At 50.4% G+C, this 17,725-nt stretch overlaps 7 protein-coding genes across 7 annotated transcripts; 3 read left to right on the top strand and 4 right to left on the bottom strand.

The window, feature by feature from the left end:
• Positions 1–276: 276 nt before the first annotated feature.
• CI109_100212 (uncharacterized protein) lies at positions 277–2,176 on the top strand (the record flags this gene model as incomplete). The annotated part of the gene is made up of 10 exons (XM_032007376.2): positions 277–283; positions 337–363; positions 462–565; positions 673–770; positions 869–893; positions 951–1,069; positions 1,161–1,260; positions 1,354–1,916; positions 1,980–2,039; positions 2,125–2,176. 10 exons carry the CDS (start codon positions 277–279, stop codon positions 2,174–2,176), a joined length of 1,155 nt encoding a protein of 384 aa, XP_031858377.2.
• A 423-nt stretch (positions 2,177–2,599) lies between these two features.
• On the bottom strand, positions 2,600–3,124 carry CI109_100213 (uncharacterized protein; the record flags this gene model as incomplete). The annotated part of the gene is made up of 1 exon (XM_032007375.1): positions 2,600–3,124. One exon carries the CDS (start codon positions 3,122–3,124, stop codon positions 2,600–2,602), a length of 525 nt encoding a protein of 174 aa, XP_031858376.1.
• Positions 3,125–3,463: 339 nt separating this feature from the next.
• Positions 3,464–5,493, bottom strand: CI109_100214 (eukaryotic translation initiation factor 3 subunit D; the record flags this gene model as incomplete). Its single annotated transcript, XM_032007374.1, has 7 exons — positions 3,464–3,550; positions 3,610–3,802; positions 3,859–4,517; positions 4,577–4,709; positions 4,770–4,885; positions 4,938–5,328; positions 5,402–5,493. 7 exons carry the CDS (start codon positions 5,491–5,493, stop codon positions 3,464–3,466), a joined length of 1,671 nt encoding a protein of 556 aa, XP_031858375.1.
• A 278-nt stretch (positions 5,494–5,771) lies between these two features.
• On the top strand, positions 5,772–9,683 carry CI109_100215 (uncharacterized protein; the record flags this gene model as incomplete). Its single annotated transcript, XM_032007373.1, has 6 exons — positions 5,772–6,211; positions 6,270–7,670; positions 7,719–7,912; positions 8,132–8,167; positions 8,395–9,384; positions 9,442–9,683. 6 exons carry the CDS (start codon positions 5,772–5,774, stop codon positions 9,681–9,683), a joined length of 3,303 nt encoding a protein of 1,100 aa, XP_031858374.1.
• Positions 9,684–9,823: 140 nt separating this feature from the next.
• On the bottom strand, positions 9,824–11,400 carry CI109_100216 (phosphoribosylformimino-5-aminoimidazole carboxamide ribotide isomerase; the record flags this gene model as incomplete). Its single annotated transcript, XM_032007372.1, has 7 exons — positions 9,824–9,972; positions 10,056–10,106; positions 10,182–10,280; positions 10,426–10,502; positions 10,607–10,710; positions 10,884–11,073; positions 11,246–11,400. 7 exons carry the CDS (start codon positions 11,398–11,400, stop codon positions 9,824–9,826), a joined length of 825 nt encoding a protein of 274 aa, XP_031858373.1.
• A 396-nt stretch (positions 11,401–11,796) lies between these two features.
• CI109_100217 (uncharacterized protein) lies at positions 11,797–14,912 on the bottom strand (the record flags this gene model as incomplete). Its single annotated transcript, XM_032007371.1, has 18 exons — positions 11,797–11,845; positions 11,911–12,053; positions 12,120–12,173; positions 12,224–12,423; positions 12,476–12,497; positions 12,555–12,635; positions 12,691–12,759; positions 12,821–13,231; positions 13,294–13,480; positions 13,532–13,617; positions 13,675–13,784; positions 13,842–13,909; positions 13,964–14,020; positions 14,071–14,129; positions 14,200–14,328; positions 14,404–14,540; positions 14,611–14,805; positions 14,870–14,912. 18 exons carry the CDS (start codon positions 14,910–14,912, stop codon positions 11,797–11,799), a joined length of 2,100 nt encoding a protein of 699 aa, XP_031858372.1.
• Positions 14,913–15,343: 431 nt separating this feature from the next.
• Positions 15,344–17,516, top strand: CI109_100218 (uncharacterized protein; the record flags this gene model as incomplete). Its single annotated transcript, XM_065966739.1, has 10 exons — positions 15,344–15,487; positions 15,565–15,583; positions 15,642–15,722; positions 15,779–15,842; positions 15,903–15,928; positions 16,006–16,290; positions 16,377–16,480; positions 16,653–17,101; positions 17,193–17,310; positions 17,376–17,516. The coding sequence occupies 10 exons, from the start codon at positions 15,344–15,346 to the stop codon at positions 17,514–17,516; spliced, it is 1,431 nt and encodes a 476-aa protein (XP_065822811.1).
• Between the last annotated feature and the right edge of the window lie 209 nt (positions 17,517–17,725).

A 17,725-nucleotide genomic window follows, 5' to 3' on the forward strand; every position in this document is an offset into this window, starting at 1 on the left:
GGGAGTGACATGCATTTATGAGAGTTGCGAACAAGCACAAGAAGGTCTAATCATGGCTTTGATACTCGTTCCCTTTGTTCAGGTGGCCCAAATGATCATGGTCACAGCTCAGCGCAAGTCTAGGCAGCTGAAGGGTCACGTGATCAGCCGTGATGTCTGTTGTAGTTAGCCGTGAAGTTGCCTTCATTGACGTGAGTGATCCATTGTTGTTAGTCATTGCGTACTATCGCTATTGAAGTCTGGGAAGCCTCAAGTAGTGGTCAGCGAGCGTGCAAGATGTCAGGTAAGCATTCCTTGAGGTGAAATCGAAGCAATTCTCTGACCTTGCTCTTGCAGGTTTCCAAAATGCCGGTGTGACCAAAGGTATGTTGTCATGTCCACCTCGAATTCTCCTCGCGGTCAAGGTGAAGAACGATATAGGGATTGGAAGACTGATATCGGTTTCGATCTGGATGATATAGGCATGATGATCATCCTCGGATTATCGTCACTCTCTGCAAGCTTGCTAGATATCAAGCCATATTTACACCTCCAACTAGTCCCGCACTTGACAAAGTATCATCAGGTGAGTGATGGTGTGTGTCTCGTTTTCAGTTCACAGAATCGCAAGAGCGGGAATGGACGCGAAGTGTCTTTACGAAATGTCAAAGCTGATACATTGACATATATCAGTTCTGGAGAATAGCAACGCATCCGCTGGCATTTGCCAATTCTACAGAGCTGTTGATGGGAGAGTTGTTGTTGTACAATGTGGGAGTGGGGATTGAGCGGTACGTCAATGTTCCCTTCACAAGCTTGTTTTCCCTGTCCAGCGTTCCAATCCGTTTGTGTAAGTAAGCTGACCCAGTTGTATGTTGCACTGTCGCAGAGCGTTCGGCTCGAGGAAATATGCCGTAGGTATCCCTTTCCCCCAGTCCGGACCTATGCTGACCTTCTGTCCGCTTGACCAGTCATCCGTCCTTGTCTCATCGCTCTTGTCCACGTTCATCGCTTCATTCACAATAATCCTCTGCTACGCCTTTGGTCTGAATGCGATCCCTGCTGGGCCATACGGAATCATCTTCAGCTTGTGAGTTTCTCATCCACCAGCCATTATTGAACGTACAACACGAATACAACAAAAGGAAGCTAATGAGATGGTTGTATCGCTCGTATTACAGGCTGTGGCAACAGTACAGGACGGTCCCTTCGTTTTACCATTTCCGTTTGTTTGGCATCGATGTGTCAAACAAAGCTTTCACCTGGATTTTGGCCTTACAGGTGAGTTGATCTTCCTCTCCTGGTCTTGGGTCTTCTCACTACCGGCCATGATCCCTTGCTACTGTGCTGAATCTCTTTTCTATCCTTCTCCAGCTCGTCTTATCCTCACCCCCGGCATCGATCCTAGCGGCTTTGTCCGGTCTGTTAGCAGGCTACATCTACCGCACCGACACTCTCTTCCCCTTACCCTCACTTTCATTCTCCCGCCGTCGTCTACTCGTTCGACGATCACTCAAAACGTATAGAATACCTCTCTCCCTCCACTTGCTCCTATCGCGCTTGTTTAGTCCGATCGTGGGCACCTCTTTACCGCCGCGGAGGTCGAATCGTGTCTTACCTGGTCAGATTACCGAGACGAGGGGGAGTACGACCGCCACGGGTGGAGAAGGGGTTGGTGGGACAAGACCGACTTTGCGAAGTCTGTTAGCGGGCAGATTATCAGGGGCCACTACCGCAACTCCAGTCGCGCCGAACGTTGGTACAGCCGGACCCATACCGACGACGCCGCAACAAGCGCGTGCGCGAGCTGCGAGAGTGGAAGAGACGAGGACAGAAGAGAGAGAACCAGGTAGTGCGACGGCTGCAATGGGAGAATGGGTCAGCGAAATGACAGGAAGATCAGGTGCCAGAGCGCCAACAGAAGATGAGATAGCAGCGTGAGTAGCTCACTTAGAGAATTATGAGTGCGGGTGCTGTGCTAATGAGGGTTTTGGACGTAGGATCTCAAATATGTTCCCGAATTTAGGGAGAGAAGCGATCGTCCGTGCATTACAACGAAAGTGAGTATATCATTGCATGCGTGTCACCCAGACGGGAGATCAGCCCTTGAAGGACACGGCGAGATGCTGATGCCATTCCCCACAGCGACTATAACACGGCTCAAGCTGTCGAGGCACTGTTGGAAGAGAGCGCGTGAGAGGGTATGATTCGATGATGTGACATTGACAATGACATTGGACGAGTATTATGTGTATGTATGCATTTGTGACGTGAGGGGTATAAGATGCGAGGTATATAGTGAGGTCGTTATCCCAACCTCTCCGGGGAAGCGACATCTTCCTGTCCTTTTCTCTTCACAACATCCCTTGGTGTGCGATGGAGTTGTCTGCACTTCCGTCCGCCCGTACGCTCTCGACAACAAGCGCAGTCTGTCTTCTCTCAAGCTCCACTCGATCCCTCAATGCCATCTGAGCAAGGGACCTCTGCCTTCTCACCTTGCGATCAATGCTCGGCCTCTCATCGAAACCAGACCAGACCGCTATGTCGAGCTGACGAACCACTGCTTGCTGATTCGGATCTCCTCACTTGCCTTTCGATCCCGTTCTGCGTCCTATGCCAATCACTGTGTTCCCTCCTTCTCCTTTTCCTTCTCGCTTTCCTTCTCGACCTTCTCCTTACTTTCCGCATCCCCGCCATCGACCTGTACACCCTCTCCAATCTCCTCCTCCACCCCTCCTAAGGTAGCCAGCAACCTATCCAACTTGGATTCCAGATCGTCCGCCACTCCATCTGCCGCTTCAAGCTGCTTCAATATCGACGTAATCTGCGACTCATTCATCTCATCTCCTTCTCCATCCCCATCCTCTCCTGATCCTGATCCTGACGGCGCTGAGAGAGACAATGCGTCGATGAGCGGTTGGAGAAGTGATATTTCTTCAGCGGATAATTTCGATAAGTCAATATCGTCTGGTAGAGAGAGGGAATCCAATGTCTGCGTGGGGTGGTCGTGATTGGTATTGGAAGGGTGGACAGTGCCGTTCGTAGTTGATCTATCGGCGTTGGCGGAAGGAGGTGGGGCAGTGGTCGTTCTTGTTGTTGTTGACATGGCTTGAGCAACGAGCTCGAGATCTGATAATCCGTTCATTGTGCTGAGTTGATATAGAAGCAATTCTGACAGTCTAATTGATTTTATCGAACAGCCAGGATTGTGTAGTTGTATTTGTAGTGATTGAGTGCCAAGTTGCAAACAGAACAGAATGGTCAATCGCAAAGTGACTGAGCGAGACTCGAGCGAAGGACAAGGTCAACCCTCCGCGATGTATTTTGCTTCCGCCTCGGGCTCCTGCGCAATCGAATAGTGCAAGTCGTCGCTGCATCGTATGAGGTGACACCATTCATTAATGCTTGGTCGACCCTTCCCACGCCAGCACGCATGTCATGCATACATTCAATACAAAGATCTGATCTGGTCCAAACGACAAACCTACTCCTCCATCTGCTCCTCCTCAATGTCCTCTTCCGCACCAGCATCGAAAGCGTCATCAGGGACCTTGTACAACTTGACTTGGGGCTGAGGGATATATGCGTCAGTATTGGATCCTATAGAGTGGAGAAGGACTGTCTACTCACCGCGTTGGGGTCCTTGACAAGGACGTACTTGCCCTCGGGCTGCTTGAGAACGAGATCGGCGATAGTTCGGACGATACCCCAACCGTTGGCGAGAGAGACGTTCATCTGTCGAGCAAAGTCCAATGGCTTGAAAGATTGGACACCGACAATGACGTGTCGCTGAGCGTCTCGAGGGTTGGCTCGAGAGATGTAACTGCAAGAGTGGGTTAGCCTTTTCGTACTCACAGGACAACGTGCAACGCGACTCACCCCATCTTCATCTGCTCGGCACCGACAAGAACGGACTGGACGGTCCATCGAGCGAGCTTGGCGCTGTTGTTCTTCATCTCGGAAGCAACGATGGCACCCTTTTGCGTGTCGAGGTTCTTTCTCCAGTCCAGAGGCTTGCCCGCACCACCCTGCGATCGGGGGTCGAACTCATTCAAGGCCTTGACAGTAACGAGAACATCCTTCTTGCCAACGTACGCATCGGCCTCAGTTCTGACAATAAGATCGAAAGTCTCTTCCTCGTCGACGGAGAGATCGAACTTCCTGTACTTGTACAAGGTAGAAGCAAGGGGCTCGGTCTCGACGTCGGGGGAGTAGAAGGGGTTGGGTTTAGGAGTGTACGCCTTGGAGCTGGGAGAGATGACTTGGGACGAGAAGTTCTGGTTGATGTAGGTGGCTTCAAGGGAGAGAGAACCGGCGGTGTTGATGTTAGTAGCGTCATCAGAGTCGATAGGAGGGTCACTGGCATTTTCGTTGACGGTGATGTAGTCGAAAGGTCCAGATTCTCGCTTGTCGAGAAACACCTGGTCGCCTCGTCGCTCGAAGATGATGTCCCAAGAGTTGACGGATCGAGGGGCGGTCATGAGAACAGCGAGAATAGAGTCGGTAGCGAAGATCTGGGCAGCCTTCTTCTCGGCGAGCTAGGTTTGACAACAGAAATCAGCACCGGAGAACTTTGAACGGACAACTGGGAACTCACTTGGTTGATAATGGGGTCATCGCTGGTGGAAGTGTTGTACCTGACACGGTCAAGAATCTCAAGGGGCTTCTCATTCCTGGTGTTGACTCGGTCAAATGCCTTGTCGTAGGCTTGCACGGTACCGTAGGTAGCACTGTGGGTTGGGTGAACAATGTCAGCAAGCGCCATGGCATATCGATGTAACAAGACTTACATGTCCTCGGGCTCATCAACGTTGAGGTTGAGCTTGCCGAGTCGAGTGAAGTCGATCTCCTCCAATGCTTCCCAGTCAGGGCTGATGGTGACCGATGAGTCTCGAGTTCGTTGAGGCTGGTGATGTCTATCAGCATCGTGCAGGTTGTCTCGTTGTCACTCAACCCACCTTGTTCCAGTCACTGTAACCACCTCGTCCGCCACCACGACCACCCCGTCCGCCAAAGCCGCCACGGGGCGCACCTGTTCCTCGACCGCCTCGGATACCTCGTGTGGGAGCAGCACCTCTGATGGTCCTTCCACCTCGGATAGGGGTCTTTCCTCTAGTACTGGCCCTAGCTCCACTGTCGACCAACGAGAAGCTCTTCTCGTCTTCATCGTGGACGAAGCCGAACACGGTACCCTCGGAAGCACCGTATGCCTCCCGTCCAGGTCGACGAGAACCGGCAGCGTAGCCTTGTCGAGCGGGTCGACCACCGGCAGAAGGGTCCTGGGAAGCGTCGTGCCAATCGGCGATTCGGTTGATTTTGTCAGATTTGGAGAAGGGAGCGTAAGGGATACTGTGGGGTAAAGGCAGCATACGTCAGAATGGGGTTGACTGACGCCTTCCTGATGGTAACAGGATATACTTACTCCTTGAACTGAGCAGGAAGGGTGCTGGTGCTGGGACCCCATGATCCGTCAGCGTTGTCGTGGATGGGAGGGAGGGTGAAGTCGAGTGCCATTTTTGCTATATGACTTTTGGTATTATGAGCTATGCAAGTGATTCCTCTATAACGATGTTGAGTTGAAAAGTGCACAAAGAGAACAGCAAAACGTCGAAACTTGAGATTCAGGGTAATTTAATCTTCCATCATCGTCTTGTATATTCCCCTCATCTAACAGAAACCTGACGAGAGATTTTTGGTCTCGCTACCAAATTCAAATTCTTTCCTTTCTATTCCCCCCCATCCCCCTCTTTCTTCTTTCTCTTCTTAATCTCAACTCTAAGCCTAATGCCATCATGGCAGAAAAGAATGGCTCATCATCTAGTACACCCATGAGGATGGGTAGGAATGACCGACGCAAGTCAGCTGCGGCCGGTCAGACTCCCAAATCCACCTCATCACCATTGATCGTCAACGGTCACGGGGCTGCTACCCCCGTTGGTGCCGAAACTCCTAGTCGAGTAACTCCCAAGGGGAAGGAGAAGGCTGTCGATCTTCCAGTCATTCCCAACCCTACTGGTGAGACTCCTAGGAAGAGGAAGGACAGGAAGAGGGAAAAGGCTTTGAGCCAGAACATCAATGTTCAAGCCGAGAGCTCGACCACTGGCGCTTTGGGAGGTTCCTCTACCCACCATAGACCAAAACGAAAAATTGATTCTAGCCAATTGTGGGACTCCATCCCTGTGGCTCAGAACGAGGTCTCTCGTATCCCACCAGTGTGGTCTAACGATGGAAGGTGAGTCGTTCGCGGTGCACAGATGCCCTCACCTGGAGCTGATCACCCCCTTATGAAGATTTTACTTCACCGTGGCTCATAACTCCATCCATATCCATTCTTCCACCGCTCCTTCATTCCATCGTCTCTCAACCCTTTCTTCCACACATCCTGATGGGCATCAAAAGCCCATCACGTCACTACACCTCTCTCCCCTCAACCCTTTTCAAATTTTGACATCGTCCGAGGATGGTACCGTTAAACTTTGGGACTGGGTGGAGGGTCGTTTGGTCCGCACGATCGAGTTCAAAGACAACGATGCGCAAGTACGACACATCTGCTTTGGCGAAGTGCTCGGAAAGTGGTGTCTCTTCGCCGCTATCACAAGCGCAAAGTCTGGTTCCAGCCATAAAGTTCAGCATCGACTCGTGCGAGTTCGCTTAACAGGCGCATCACCGGGACCATTCGTCATCGGCAAGCTGTCTGCTCCTCCGGTTGCTCTCATGATGTCTCCGAGATCGACATATCTCGTTGCTCTTGCAGGCAACAAGGCATACACATACCGCATGCCGTCGCCAACCAAGTTGACATCCGATGTGTGGACCATCCAGCCCACCTGCGTCAAGCTTGTGGCCGATCAACCTTTCACTTGTGGAGCTTTCTGCCCTGAAAAGACGCTAGCAACCGCAAGCGAGGAAGAGTGGTTCGCAACAGGTGACCAGAAAGGTGCCATTCGATTATGGCATGGCTTGGCTCAAGCCTTCCGACAAGTCGACCTTGCTGCGCAAGCTGCTTACGGTGGGGCCACCGATTCCAGTAAAGCCGCTCCCGAAACCGAGAAGAGACTACCGACAACGACACTTCACTGGCACGCGCATGCTGTCTCAGCTATAGCTTTCACCCCTTCCGGCTCCCAACTGTTATCAGTGGGAGAAGAAAGTGTGCTCGTCCAGTGGCATTTGGCTTCTGGCAAGAGAGAGTATATCCCACGTCTCGGCGGCAGACCCATCATCAGTCTCGCTGTCCGACGTGGTGGCCGTGGTGGGGAGGAAGAGTGGTGGATGAGTTTGGCAGACGGCTCGGTCATTCGAGTTGGCGCTTCATCAGGCCATATTTCCAACGTTGGGCAAGGCATCCGTTTGGACCCCCTCCGACCTGCTTCCGCCGACACCGCTTATCCTATCTCTCTTCATCCCGCGACCCAAGCTCTTGTGGTACCTTCCTCGCACCCTTCCACCCTGCAATTCATTGATCCTATCGCCTCCACTGTCCTCTTTGACCTGGAGGTTGCACCTTCCAACCGAGTCAGTCGACGGGACGAAAAGCAGCTTCAGCCTGTGGCAGTTGAAAAGGTGGCGTTCTCAGAGGTCCAAGACGGCCAGTCTGTTTGGATGGTAACTATGGAGGGCCGTAACGGTGACGATATGGAGGGAGGTGGTATGGTGAAGAACCTGAAAATGTGGAAGTGGATCGATGAGAAGTGAGTGACATCTTTCGTGTTGCTATGCAAGGCTAACTCCACGATCAGATACATCGTCAACACCCAATTTCCGCGACCTCATGGTACTGCCAACCTCACCTCAGTTACCTTCTCACCGAACACTCTACCATCCAGCACATCATCAAAGTCGTCTATGATATCCAACCCGTACCTCTTGACCACTTCCACCGATGGTGTTGCTAAGCTTTGGCACGTCCGTCAGTCCAAGAAAAGTGAACAAGGTTAGTCACAGTTCCCTACAAGCCCTCCTTCCTTTCTCCCTCTCTCGTTTTCCTGATGAGCATTCATAACACATTACATTACTGTCATCCTTTTTCGGTAATTCTCCTCGGAGAGTATGTCGACCAACATTCTGCAATCCTGATCTTTTCCTACACCCCGCAATTATGATAGCCTCATTATACCGAAGGAGAGCTGCTGACATTCGCTCCGCAACTCAGGCAAGGTATCATCGAAGAGACCGGCTGTTATTGAACGTGAGTCTTTTCCCGACTTTGTTCGGCTATTCCTCCCACTCCCATCCCAAGCCGCGCGGCTTCTATGATGAACAATTTTTACAAGCTCAACAGTCCAACATCTTAATTGATGCATGAGGATACTCCTTCTTCTTCAACCCTCTGACGGATCACCGCGCGGCCCCCCTTTTCCTTACAAATCTTAGACACATTCAGTTCGAGATTGCTGACATGGCAAGGGAAAACAGTTTATTGGTCATGTCGATCTACCTTCGATTACCGAAACATGCCGATTCTCAATGCTTCTTTCTCGCCTGATGCCACCATCGTGGCTCTCGCTCACGGATCGGTCGTGACCCTCTGGGACGTGGAGAGTAACATACTTCTAAAAGTCCTCGATAGTGGGTCATCCGCCGATGTCCAGAAAGTCGGCTTTGTCGGTAGCGAAGGCAGATTCCTCGCTGGTGCTGGTGCGGACAAGGGTGTTATTGTATGGGATTTGCTCTCTTGCGACATTGCCTGGGCTACGCCGAGCACCCATGTGCAGAGCTTGCTTGTGTCACCATCCGCCCCGTTCTTCATCACGACTGCAGTCGAAGACGGCCACACCAAACTCAGCGTCTTCGACACTGTTTCTTCGAAACCCCTTCGTATAATGCATACTTCACACTCGACCAAGCAGATCAAGCTTCTTCCCAACTCTTCTGGCGTCGAATCGGTCTTTCAGCTTCACCTTGTGGGCATTGCTCCGTCCGGTGAAATCTACCGATTCGGCGATGTTGCTGCCTCAGCTGCTCCCCTCGGTGCCAAGTCTGTCACCAACGGTTCCGCAGCCGGCAAGGGCCTGTCGATCTGGCAAGAGATGTTCGGTAAAGACGCTTTCTTGGAAGAGATCGAACCTGCCGAAACCAGCACTGCGACAGCTTCTGCACTCCAACAACGAATTGTGGCGAGCTCTGGTCGACCGGCCGATGTGTTTGAGGGCCCAAGTCATACTATGCCACCTGTCGGCATGCTCTTCGATGCGTTCATGGATGAGCTCTTGTCCGGTAGAACGGCTTCGAGATCCGTCGACATGGAGGAAAATGACGACGTTAATGACGGCAATGATATCTTGTACGAGGATGAGGCTAGGCTCGATATTCCAGCCTTGGCAACGGAGAAGGTGAAGGGACATGTGGTGGACGACATGGAGATGGCAGAGTTGGAGGCATTCTTCAAACAGGTTTTATCTACAGGTGAGCTTCCCCTTGATCCTTGTCTTCGCATGATCAAAACTGACATATTCGCTGCAGCTCCCAAACCTACACCTGCCACTCCTGCTGTCAGGAAACCAAATGGTGTACACCTACCCAATGGTGTCGATCCGCGTGGTACGCCTCGAAACTTCACACCTATCACAAAGAAGGTGAACGGGGTGAACGGTCTGAGTAGTGCAAGTAAGCACGATGAGGAGGATGATGATAGAGAGCTCGACACCCCTCAAAGTGGGAAGAAGGGCAAGGGGAAGAAGAGAAAGGCGCCGAGGGAGGAATAGTTGTCTTCCTGTTGCATACTACATATCATTTACATTACATGCATCATGCTAGTGAAACGAGATTTGCTCTATGAGATATGTTCTCACCGTTCCCACCTTTGCGCGTCCAGGTCATACAGTTGTTATATGTGCGTTTAGATTCATGCAGAAGCCTCCTTCGCCTTCTTATCCACCTCGACAAGCTCTTCAAACTTGACACCTGTTCCACCGAAAATATCGAGCGATGATCCAAAGGTCAGGTCCACCTTACCGTTCGACAGTCGGTCGACAAGCCCCAGGTCGGATATGTCTGTAGTCAGATCAAGGTGTAAGCAAATACATGACATCCTGCATAAAAATCCGACTATCCAGGAAAGTCGAGAGTTAACTCACCTCTCGCCCCACCGGCATAGGTACAAGGTACGCTAACCCATTCTCCCAATCCTACATCGCCCAAATATCATTAGCTTACTCATATCCCGGCAACAGGAGTCGAAGAAGCTATTGTGATCGACTCACGAGTAACAAGTTCCTCGTCGATACCTTGACACAGACCTTCGACGTCCGCGGCGTGGATGAGCAGCTCAGAGCAATATCGTTCGATGAGCTTTATGCTATCTGAGATGAGGAAAGTGATTGGGGATATCAGCTCTGCGTTGATTGGGTGATACAGCTTGCCCGACGTTCTTGTGAAGGTGAGGGACGAAAGACCCGGTCAAGTGACTCGGTGGACGTGGGATGTAGAAGAGTGATCTCGACTCACCTTTCGTTACAGACATATCGGTCAAAGTCTTCCATCCGTTCATGGCTACTATCCATCCATTCTCCCGCTTTCGACAACTATCATTGTGAACATCAGTGATGAACAGGTGTGACCAAATCAAGATACAAAGAGCAATGGGGTTAAGATGATGGTTAGAGGTTACTGAGACTGCCGTGCGTACCTGATATCAACTACTAATCTGTCTTTACCAACTTTTTGTGATAATCTCAGTAATCGATCTTCGTCGAATTTGCCCCCTGGAAAAAGGTAGCTTGTGACTATGACCTATAGCGCGATGAAGATCAGATCGTCAGCTCTAATCACTCTTTCTTGAGACTCAGTTCCTGCGTATCTTGACAACGTGGTCACCCTAGACCACCACAAGGGGGTAACAGCCGTCTGGAACCCCAGACCAGACGTGTCGCTCAATAAAACTGAGATGGACGAATCGGACTCACCTTCTCAGCACCTTTATCTAACCATTCTTGTGCATTATCCTCTGTTATCCCTCCTCCAACTTGCATGCCCCCTTCCCAAGTACTCAGTGCTTCAGTCGCAGCTTCGTCGTTGCCCGGTCCGAGCTTGATGATATGTCCTCCGACGAGCGAGTGGGACTTGTACAGGTTTGCATAGAACGATGGAGGATTTCTACGATACGATCGGGGGATTAACAGGTCGTAAGGTCAGCTTATGTATCGCAAGTTACCACTAAGGCATGTTGGTAGGAGAATGGTTGACGGATTGCAACTAGATGTAATTATTCGGGATCCCTAGATAGGAGTGCAAAGTCTGATACTGTGATGTGATAACATTCACTCACGTCGCTACGAAGTTCTCTTTCGGCCCTTGACCACCTTGACCTTCCGAAGTCAAGTCCAATGTCCCCCCTACAATCTGCTTGACAACACCCGCATGGAGGTCGATACAGGGTCGGAATTGAGAATGTCGACGGCTGGACGAGGAGGAAGATGACATCTTGTTCCGCTGGGAAATGTGTGATTCGGGAGGTGCTTCCTTGACTTTGTTTTTAGCTCAAGAAGGAGGTAGACGTCTGTTGGGACTGTCGTTGATCTCTACGCTTGATTAATGATCGACAAACAATAACGCAGTAGCTGTATTCTTACGAACAGCTAGCCAAAAGATCGTTTTCAGTTTAGCCGACTCGGAAAATAAGTCATGACGTCAAGATATCGTCCCTCCGGTATGCGGGCCCAACTGGGTCAGAAGTATATTCCCCAGTAACTCCCAGTCATGGTGCAAGACCCTCCGAGCAAATGAGCAACGACAAACACGCGCCAGCGCCCAAAGGAGGCCACAGAGCTATATACATGCATACAACATATTCTACATCCTGTTTCACCGTCCATCTGCCTAGAAATGCTTCTTCAGACCACCCCCTTTGAATGTGTAGAAATGGGGTCTAATCACGCCCTTGTCAGCTTCGTGCTACCAATCTGAGAGAGGGTGTAGTATAGCTGCACTCACGCTAATTCCACAAGCCAATCCTCATCCACGACAGTCAAGTCCCGCATGAAACTCTTGGTCGTCTCGATAACCTCGTGGTATATCACCCACCCGGTCGAAGGTTGTCTCGTAAACATGACCGAAGATGGGTGGACGTGTAGGATCTAGCAACGACGGAGATCAGCAACTGAGAACTGCTTCGGACCAGCTGAACGATGGCCTTCACTCACAGCTCCTTCTCGTGCACTGCGGTACGTTCCGTCCGGTAACATTCTCGCGGCATTCTGAACATTATTGTCAGACACTGCATATCCGTTACTGCAGTTATGCTCACCTTGAAGTACCCAGAAACTAAACATTTTCTCAATCGCACTGCATCCCCTTCACAGCTGACAACTGGTATCCCGAATCGATCGAGATACTTCTTGAGCTGTTTTCGGATGGAAGCTGCTCTCGAAAGAGCTTTAAAGTTAATTCGGTGATTACCGCACCACTGCTTGTCCTTCGTGCCATAGCGAGCGAATGCGTTATATGCTAAAGAAGAGTCAGCACTCATCACACAGAAGGGCACCAGGGGCAAACCTACCATTCAGTAACGTGAGGTGATCCTGCAGGTCCAATGTCAGTGCTCCGGCTTAGAATAGTACTTGGGGGATACGACTTACTCCCTCTTCAGCTGTAAACTTCCGTCTCTCCAACTCAGCCATCGTGGCCTTGGTACCGCCCTCAGCAGTGATGAACACGTTCTGGCAATTATAATGTCAGCTGCCACGACGGTTGGAAGTTTGCAGGAAGACATACCTGGACCGAAGTCATCGCTGCAATTGTCAAGATCTCCTCTCCACACCTAAACTCGTGCGAGTTGAGCAGCTGCAACGCTCAAAGTATCAGCCAGCGTCCTTCACCCTTCAGTCAAGCAGGGTTCACTCACGATTGCTGCCATCATTGGATCCAACGGTACCTCTGCCATCCTCTCACCCATCGGTCTTGTCAATCTCCCTTCATCATCAATGGCTTTCAGACAATACAAGAATTCCAAAGCTCGGATCATCATCTCGCTCGGAGGGGGAGACATGAAATCGAATTTGGCGAGATTATCAATCCCCAGTGCTTTCAGCTGCAGGAGATACAAGGATATGTCGGAACGGACGAGCTCGGGAGGCGTGGTGATTGGCATTGGGGACCGAGGGTTGTGTGTAGGGAGGATGGAGGAAGGATAAAGTCGGAAACATTTTCCAGCGGAGGTTCGTCCTGCTCGACCGGCACGTTGGTTTGCAGAGGCGAGGGAACATGGCGTTATGGTGAGGACATCCATACATGTTCGAGGATTGAACGTTTTCAGCTGGTAGTTGTTTGACTAGGATCAGCATTATATTAAGTATATAGAAAAGGTGACAAGCGCACCTTGACGAAACCGCAATCAACAACATATTTGATACCATCAATGGTGACACTCGCTTCAGCGATATTGGTGGAGAAGATGACCTTGCGTGTATCACGAGGTGGAGGATCGAAGATGAGTGCCTGCTCTTCGGGCGGTAGTGTCGCATACAACGGTAATGGTAAGAGCTTTGGAGCCGCGCTTGGCAGTCTACAAGAGATGTTAGCATCTCTCAACGTCGTGCCGTGAGTTGCAGCTCACGATTGCAGTCGGTCCGCTACTTGCTGGATCACTTGGTCGATCTCTTCTCTCCCTGTCAAGAACACCAACACATCTCCGGGTGGTTCCTGCATAGCTTGGTGATCAGCTTCACGCCGACGTCGTTCATGTGTTGTGTAGCTAACCTTCATATGTATGTCGAAAACTGTTTGTACAGCCGCCTCCGCGTAGTCTGCACACGGCTCTTTCATATAACACACCTCGACGGGGAACATCCGACCCTCCAGACTGACGACTAGGTGTGATACATTCAGCATGAGCTCCGAGCGGAAGAAGTGAAATAGTCACTTACTAACGGCGTCATCTTGCGCTCGATCTGTCCCATCTGCATTGGTATTGAAGTATTCGAGAAAGTCCTCCCTGCATTCATCATCAGTACATGAAGGTCCACAAGCATTCGACATTATAACCTACGCATCGATCGTAGCTGAAGATATGATCACTCGTAACTCTGGTCGTTTTCGCATGATCCTGTTGAGAGTGTCAGCTTGGCTAACGTCAGCAGGCTACAGGAAGCTCACTTTTTGACCAGACCTAGTAACAGATCCGTATATGCTCCTCTTTCGTGCGCTTCGTCAATCTACCAATGCGGAATATCAGACACCACAGCACAGCACTAGAAAATTGATATCAGGGAGACTTGAACTTACCATGATCACGCTATATTGGCTCAACAGAGGATCCATCATTGTTTCTCTGAAGAGCATACCATCCGTCATGTACTTGATCTTCGTCCTCGTTGGCGAGCTGAGATCTTCGAATCGGATTGTGTAGCCGACCTACACTCAACGTGGATGAGTGAGCTGTATGTATGTGCTTGTATACTATCCAAATGAAGCGAAGGTCGTACATACCTCGTCACCGAGCACACTTCCCACTTCTTCAGCCACACGAGTAGCTACGCTCGTCGCTGCGACTCTTCTAGGTTGTGTACAAGCCACAACATGGTTCTGCGATGTCCAACCTGCCTCATGCAGGTATTGTGGTATTTCTACAATCCATCATTCAGCGAGGGTCTTACCTTTCGACCCGTTAGAGCAATGGTGGAAGCAGTAACTGACGAGTTGATTTTCCACAACCTGTTTGTCCAACGACGATCACCACTTTGTATTTCTCCACACACCATAGTAGCTTTTCACGATGTTTGTAGATTGGTAGTCTCTGTCTTTGGGCGTCGATGCTGAGATGTGCGTTTTTGGTACTAGCCACAGGGAGGAGTGAACCCTCCGCTTCTGATTCTCGGTCGAGAGAACTACCTAAATGATGGATGGAAGCTTGATCAGAACACGGACCGTGAGTCAGGCAGGTATGTCGACTCACCTGGGGCGGCAGAGCCGGGTTTCCAGAACTGGAGTGGTGGCATAGTGCTAAGGTTGCTCGTTTAGCCTGATCAGTGTTTAGGTTGAAAGACGTCGAAATACTTGACAGATTGTATCGTTGTATTTGCATGTAGCAAGCGGTCATCGTCTCGCTCTAGATCTAGCTTTTGGTTGAACACGGAGTATGAACCAATCTCCGTGTTTGTGTATCGATCTTTTTGAGTTTAGCGAAGTGAGTGCCTTGAATAGGAGTCTCCTTATCTCGGAACAAGAAATCAACCAATCTCCTCGATCGCAATAACCGTAACCGCCAATTTAAACTATTTCACTTCCCATCTCTGCCTACTTATTTTCTCTCTCTTCTACTGCCCCCTCATCTCTATCTGACCGTTTGAGATCGCTCTATTGCATCATCACCACCATGATCTCTGACTGGCTACGAAGACGCCGGTCCAGATCTCCTTCAACTTCGGCGATGCCACGAAGACGGCTCACTCTTCTCGGAAGGGCGATAGCTCTTGTCACGGGAGAATTGTTAGCGAATGCGGCATGTTGGATAGCTGCTGCTGTGTGTCTTCGTCAAGCTGATGGACTGATGGGTCTCGCTCTGCTTGCTTGGGTGGGTCTCCCTTGATTTTACCCAATTCCGTGTTGTGTAATAGGGAGGATTGAGCTGATAAGGCTTGAGGGAGATAGACGATTGGCCTGCGGCATGGTAAGCTGTCCCTTTTCACTTCAGTCGCAGATTAGCTGATGCTCGTCTGTTTTCTTAGGCCTCGATGCAGACCATATCTCTGCGATAGACAACGCTACGAGACAGCTCGTAAGCTTAGGACAGCTGCCTATCACGTGTGGTGAGACTGTCCGCTTTCGGGAAACCAATGTCAAATTGCTAATGGTATGATAACAGGGTTGTTCTTTTCCCTCGGACATTCGACCATTGTGATTGCTGTCAATGTGGCTATTGCTGTTAGGTGAGTCGTATCTGGCGTAGGTTCTATTCAGACTGCTTATGCTGAGCTGTGATCCTGCAGTGTGGACATCTACGATAAGCTCGACAGTGAGTGTTTTTATCTTTGTCACTGTGTCCATTCGCACTTGTGTTCTGGTATCACCGACTGACACCTCTCACCCCAGCTGTCGGGTCAATAGGCGGCATTATCGGAGCTTCCGTCTCCGCCTCATTCCTCTTCCTCATTGCATGTATCAACATCTACTTCCTGATCACTGCCATCCGCCAACGTCGAGCCATCAAACGGCGTCAAGCGCTCGGTTTACCTCCCGATGAGTCCGGGGAAGAAAATGGGTCGGACCCGAAGAAGATATATGGTGGGGGGTGTTTGGTGAGGATTATCGCACCGGTCTTGAGAGCGGTGGATAGACCTTGGAAGATGTATCCAGTTGGGATATTGTTTGGTTTTGGTGGGTCATGGGACGCTCTTTCACTGAACAAGCGGATGCGCAAAAGGTTAGTTGCAGTGTGGGCTGACAAAAGACCATTCGTCCAGGTTTCGACACCGCTTCGTCGATCGCACTACTTGCAATCTCTGCTATCGCTCAAAGAGGACCTCACGGCGAGGCAATCAGTCATGGCAAGATTGTCATACTTCCGGTGAGTAAATCCGGCCGCATGCAAGCAGGATTACCTGTCGCTGATATCCTCATCTCGTCTCTTTCTCAGTTCCTGGTGAGTGCATCTAGATATATATACTTCGACTTCCATGATATATATCTCTATGCCAGCCCGTCACAGTGAAGTAGCTGATGTTAAGTTTTCTCCTTAGTTCACCGCAGGAATGTCTCTTGTCGATTCACTTGACTCCATCCTCATGCTATACGCATATGCTACCCCTTCCCGATCCACCCGAGAGGGCAAGATCGCACTCCTCCAAGACCATCTGGAAGATTGCAAGCTGGATTATCCCATCGACACAGTTGTCGAAACACTTCCTGCGCTCTCGTCGGAACGTTTGACAGGTAGTCAAGAGATCGTTGACTCATCTCGACTTTCTATTGAAGGCGGGGTGGAAAGGGAAGAGGAACAAGAGACGGATATGCCGAAATCTGGGAAGAATCTCGATCAAGGAGTAGACGAAGAAAGAGGTGATTTGGGACAGACCCCTATTGAGGCGGGACCGTCAGGACGAGGGGCAAGAGTTCTGAACGCAAAGGCAGATGCGATGTCCTCTTTGTCAATCATCTTGACACTGTTATCTATCCTTGTCGCCTTAAGGTGAGTCGACGAGACCTACTTCACTAGACCATAATCACCCAATCTTGTTCAGGCCTGCTCCGATACTGATTTAATTACGTTCTGTCCCCAGTATCTCTTTGATCGAAATTATGGGTCTAATTGGCGAAAACTGTACCCAATGTCAAGCAGCCGCCAACGATCCTCACGGAGGAGGTCTTGCTGGAAGTTGGTGGAGAGCCTGGGCCCGAGTGAGTGGTCCTTCACACTTAAGGAGCCAAGCTCCGATCTGGCTGACACGGTGCTGCGATTTTAGGCAAATGACCAATCTGGTTATATCGGCGCTGCTATTGTCGGTTGTTTTGCAGCCATCTTAGTCGGATGGTTTGTCGGTAAATGGGCTTTGAAAACGTACAAACAACGCAGAGAGAGGTTGAGTCTCGGTGAAGACTCTTGATCATCTGGTGAAGTGAAGTAACTTTAGAGGATAATGTGGTGTTAGGAAAGTTTGCGTCTTTCTTAGAGGTGCACAACGAGTATTACGAGTACACAATGATAGACGTAGGAGATGAGATGCGCAATGCACGTTATACATGGGTAGATGACATGCTCGGTATCGACAAGACGACACTGTACAACAAGAAACTCATGCTTAATCTAGTCTCC

Source organism: Kwoniella shandongensis, chromosome 1, assembly GCF_008629635.2.
Source record: "Kwoniella shandongensis chromosome 1, complete sequence".
In the NCBI taxonomy this organism is placed as follows: Eukaryota; Fungi; Basidiomycota; class Tremellomycetes; order Tremellales; family Cryptococcaceae; genus Kwoniella; species Kwoniella shandongensis.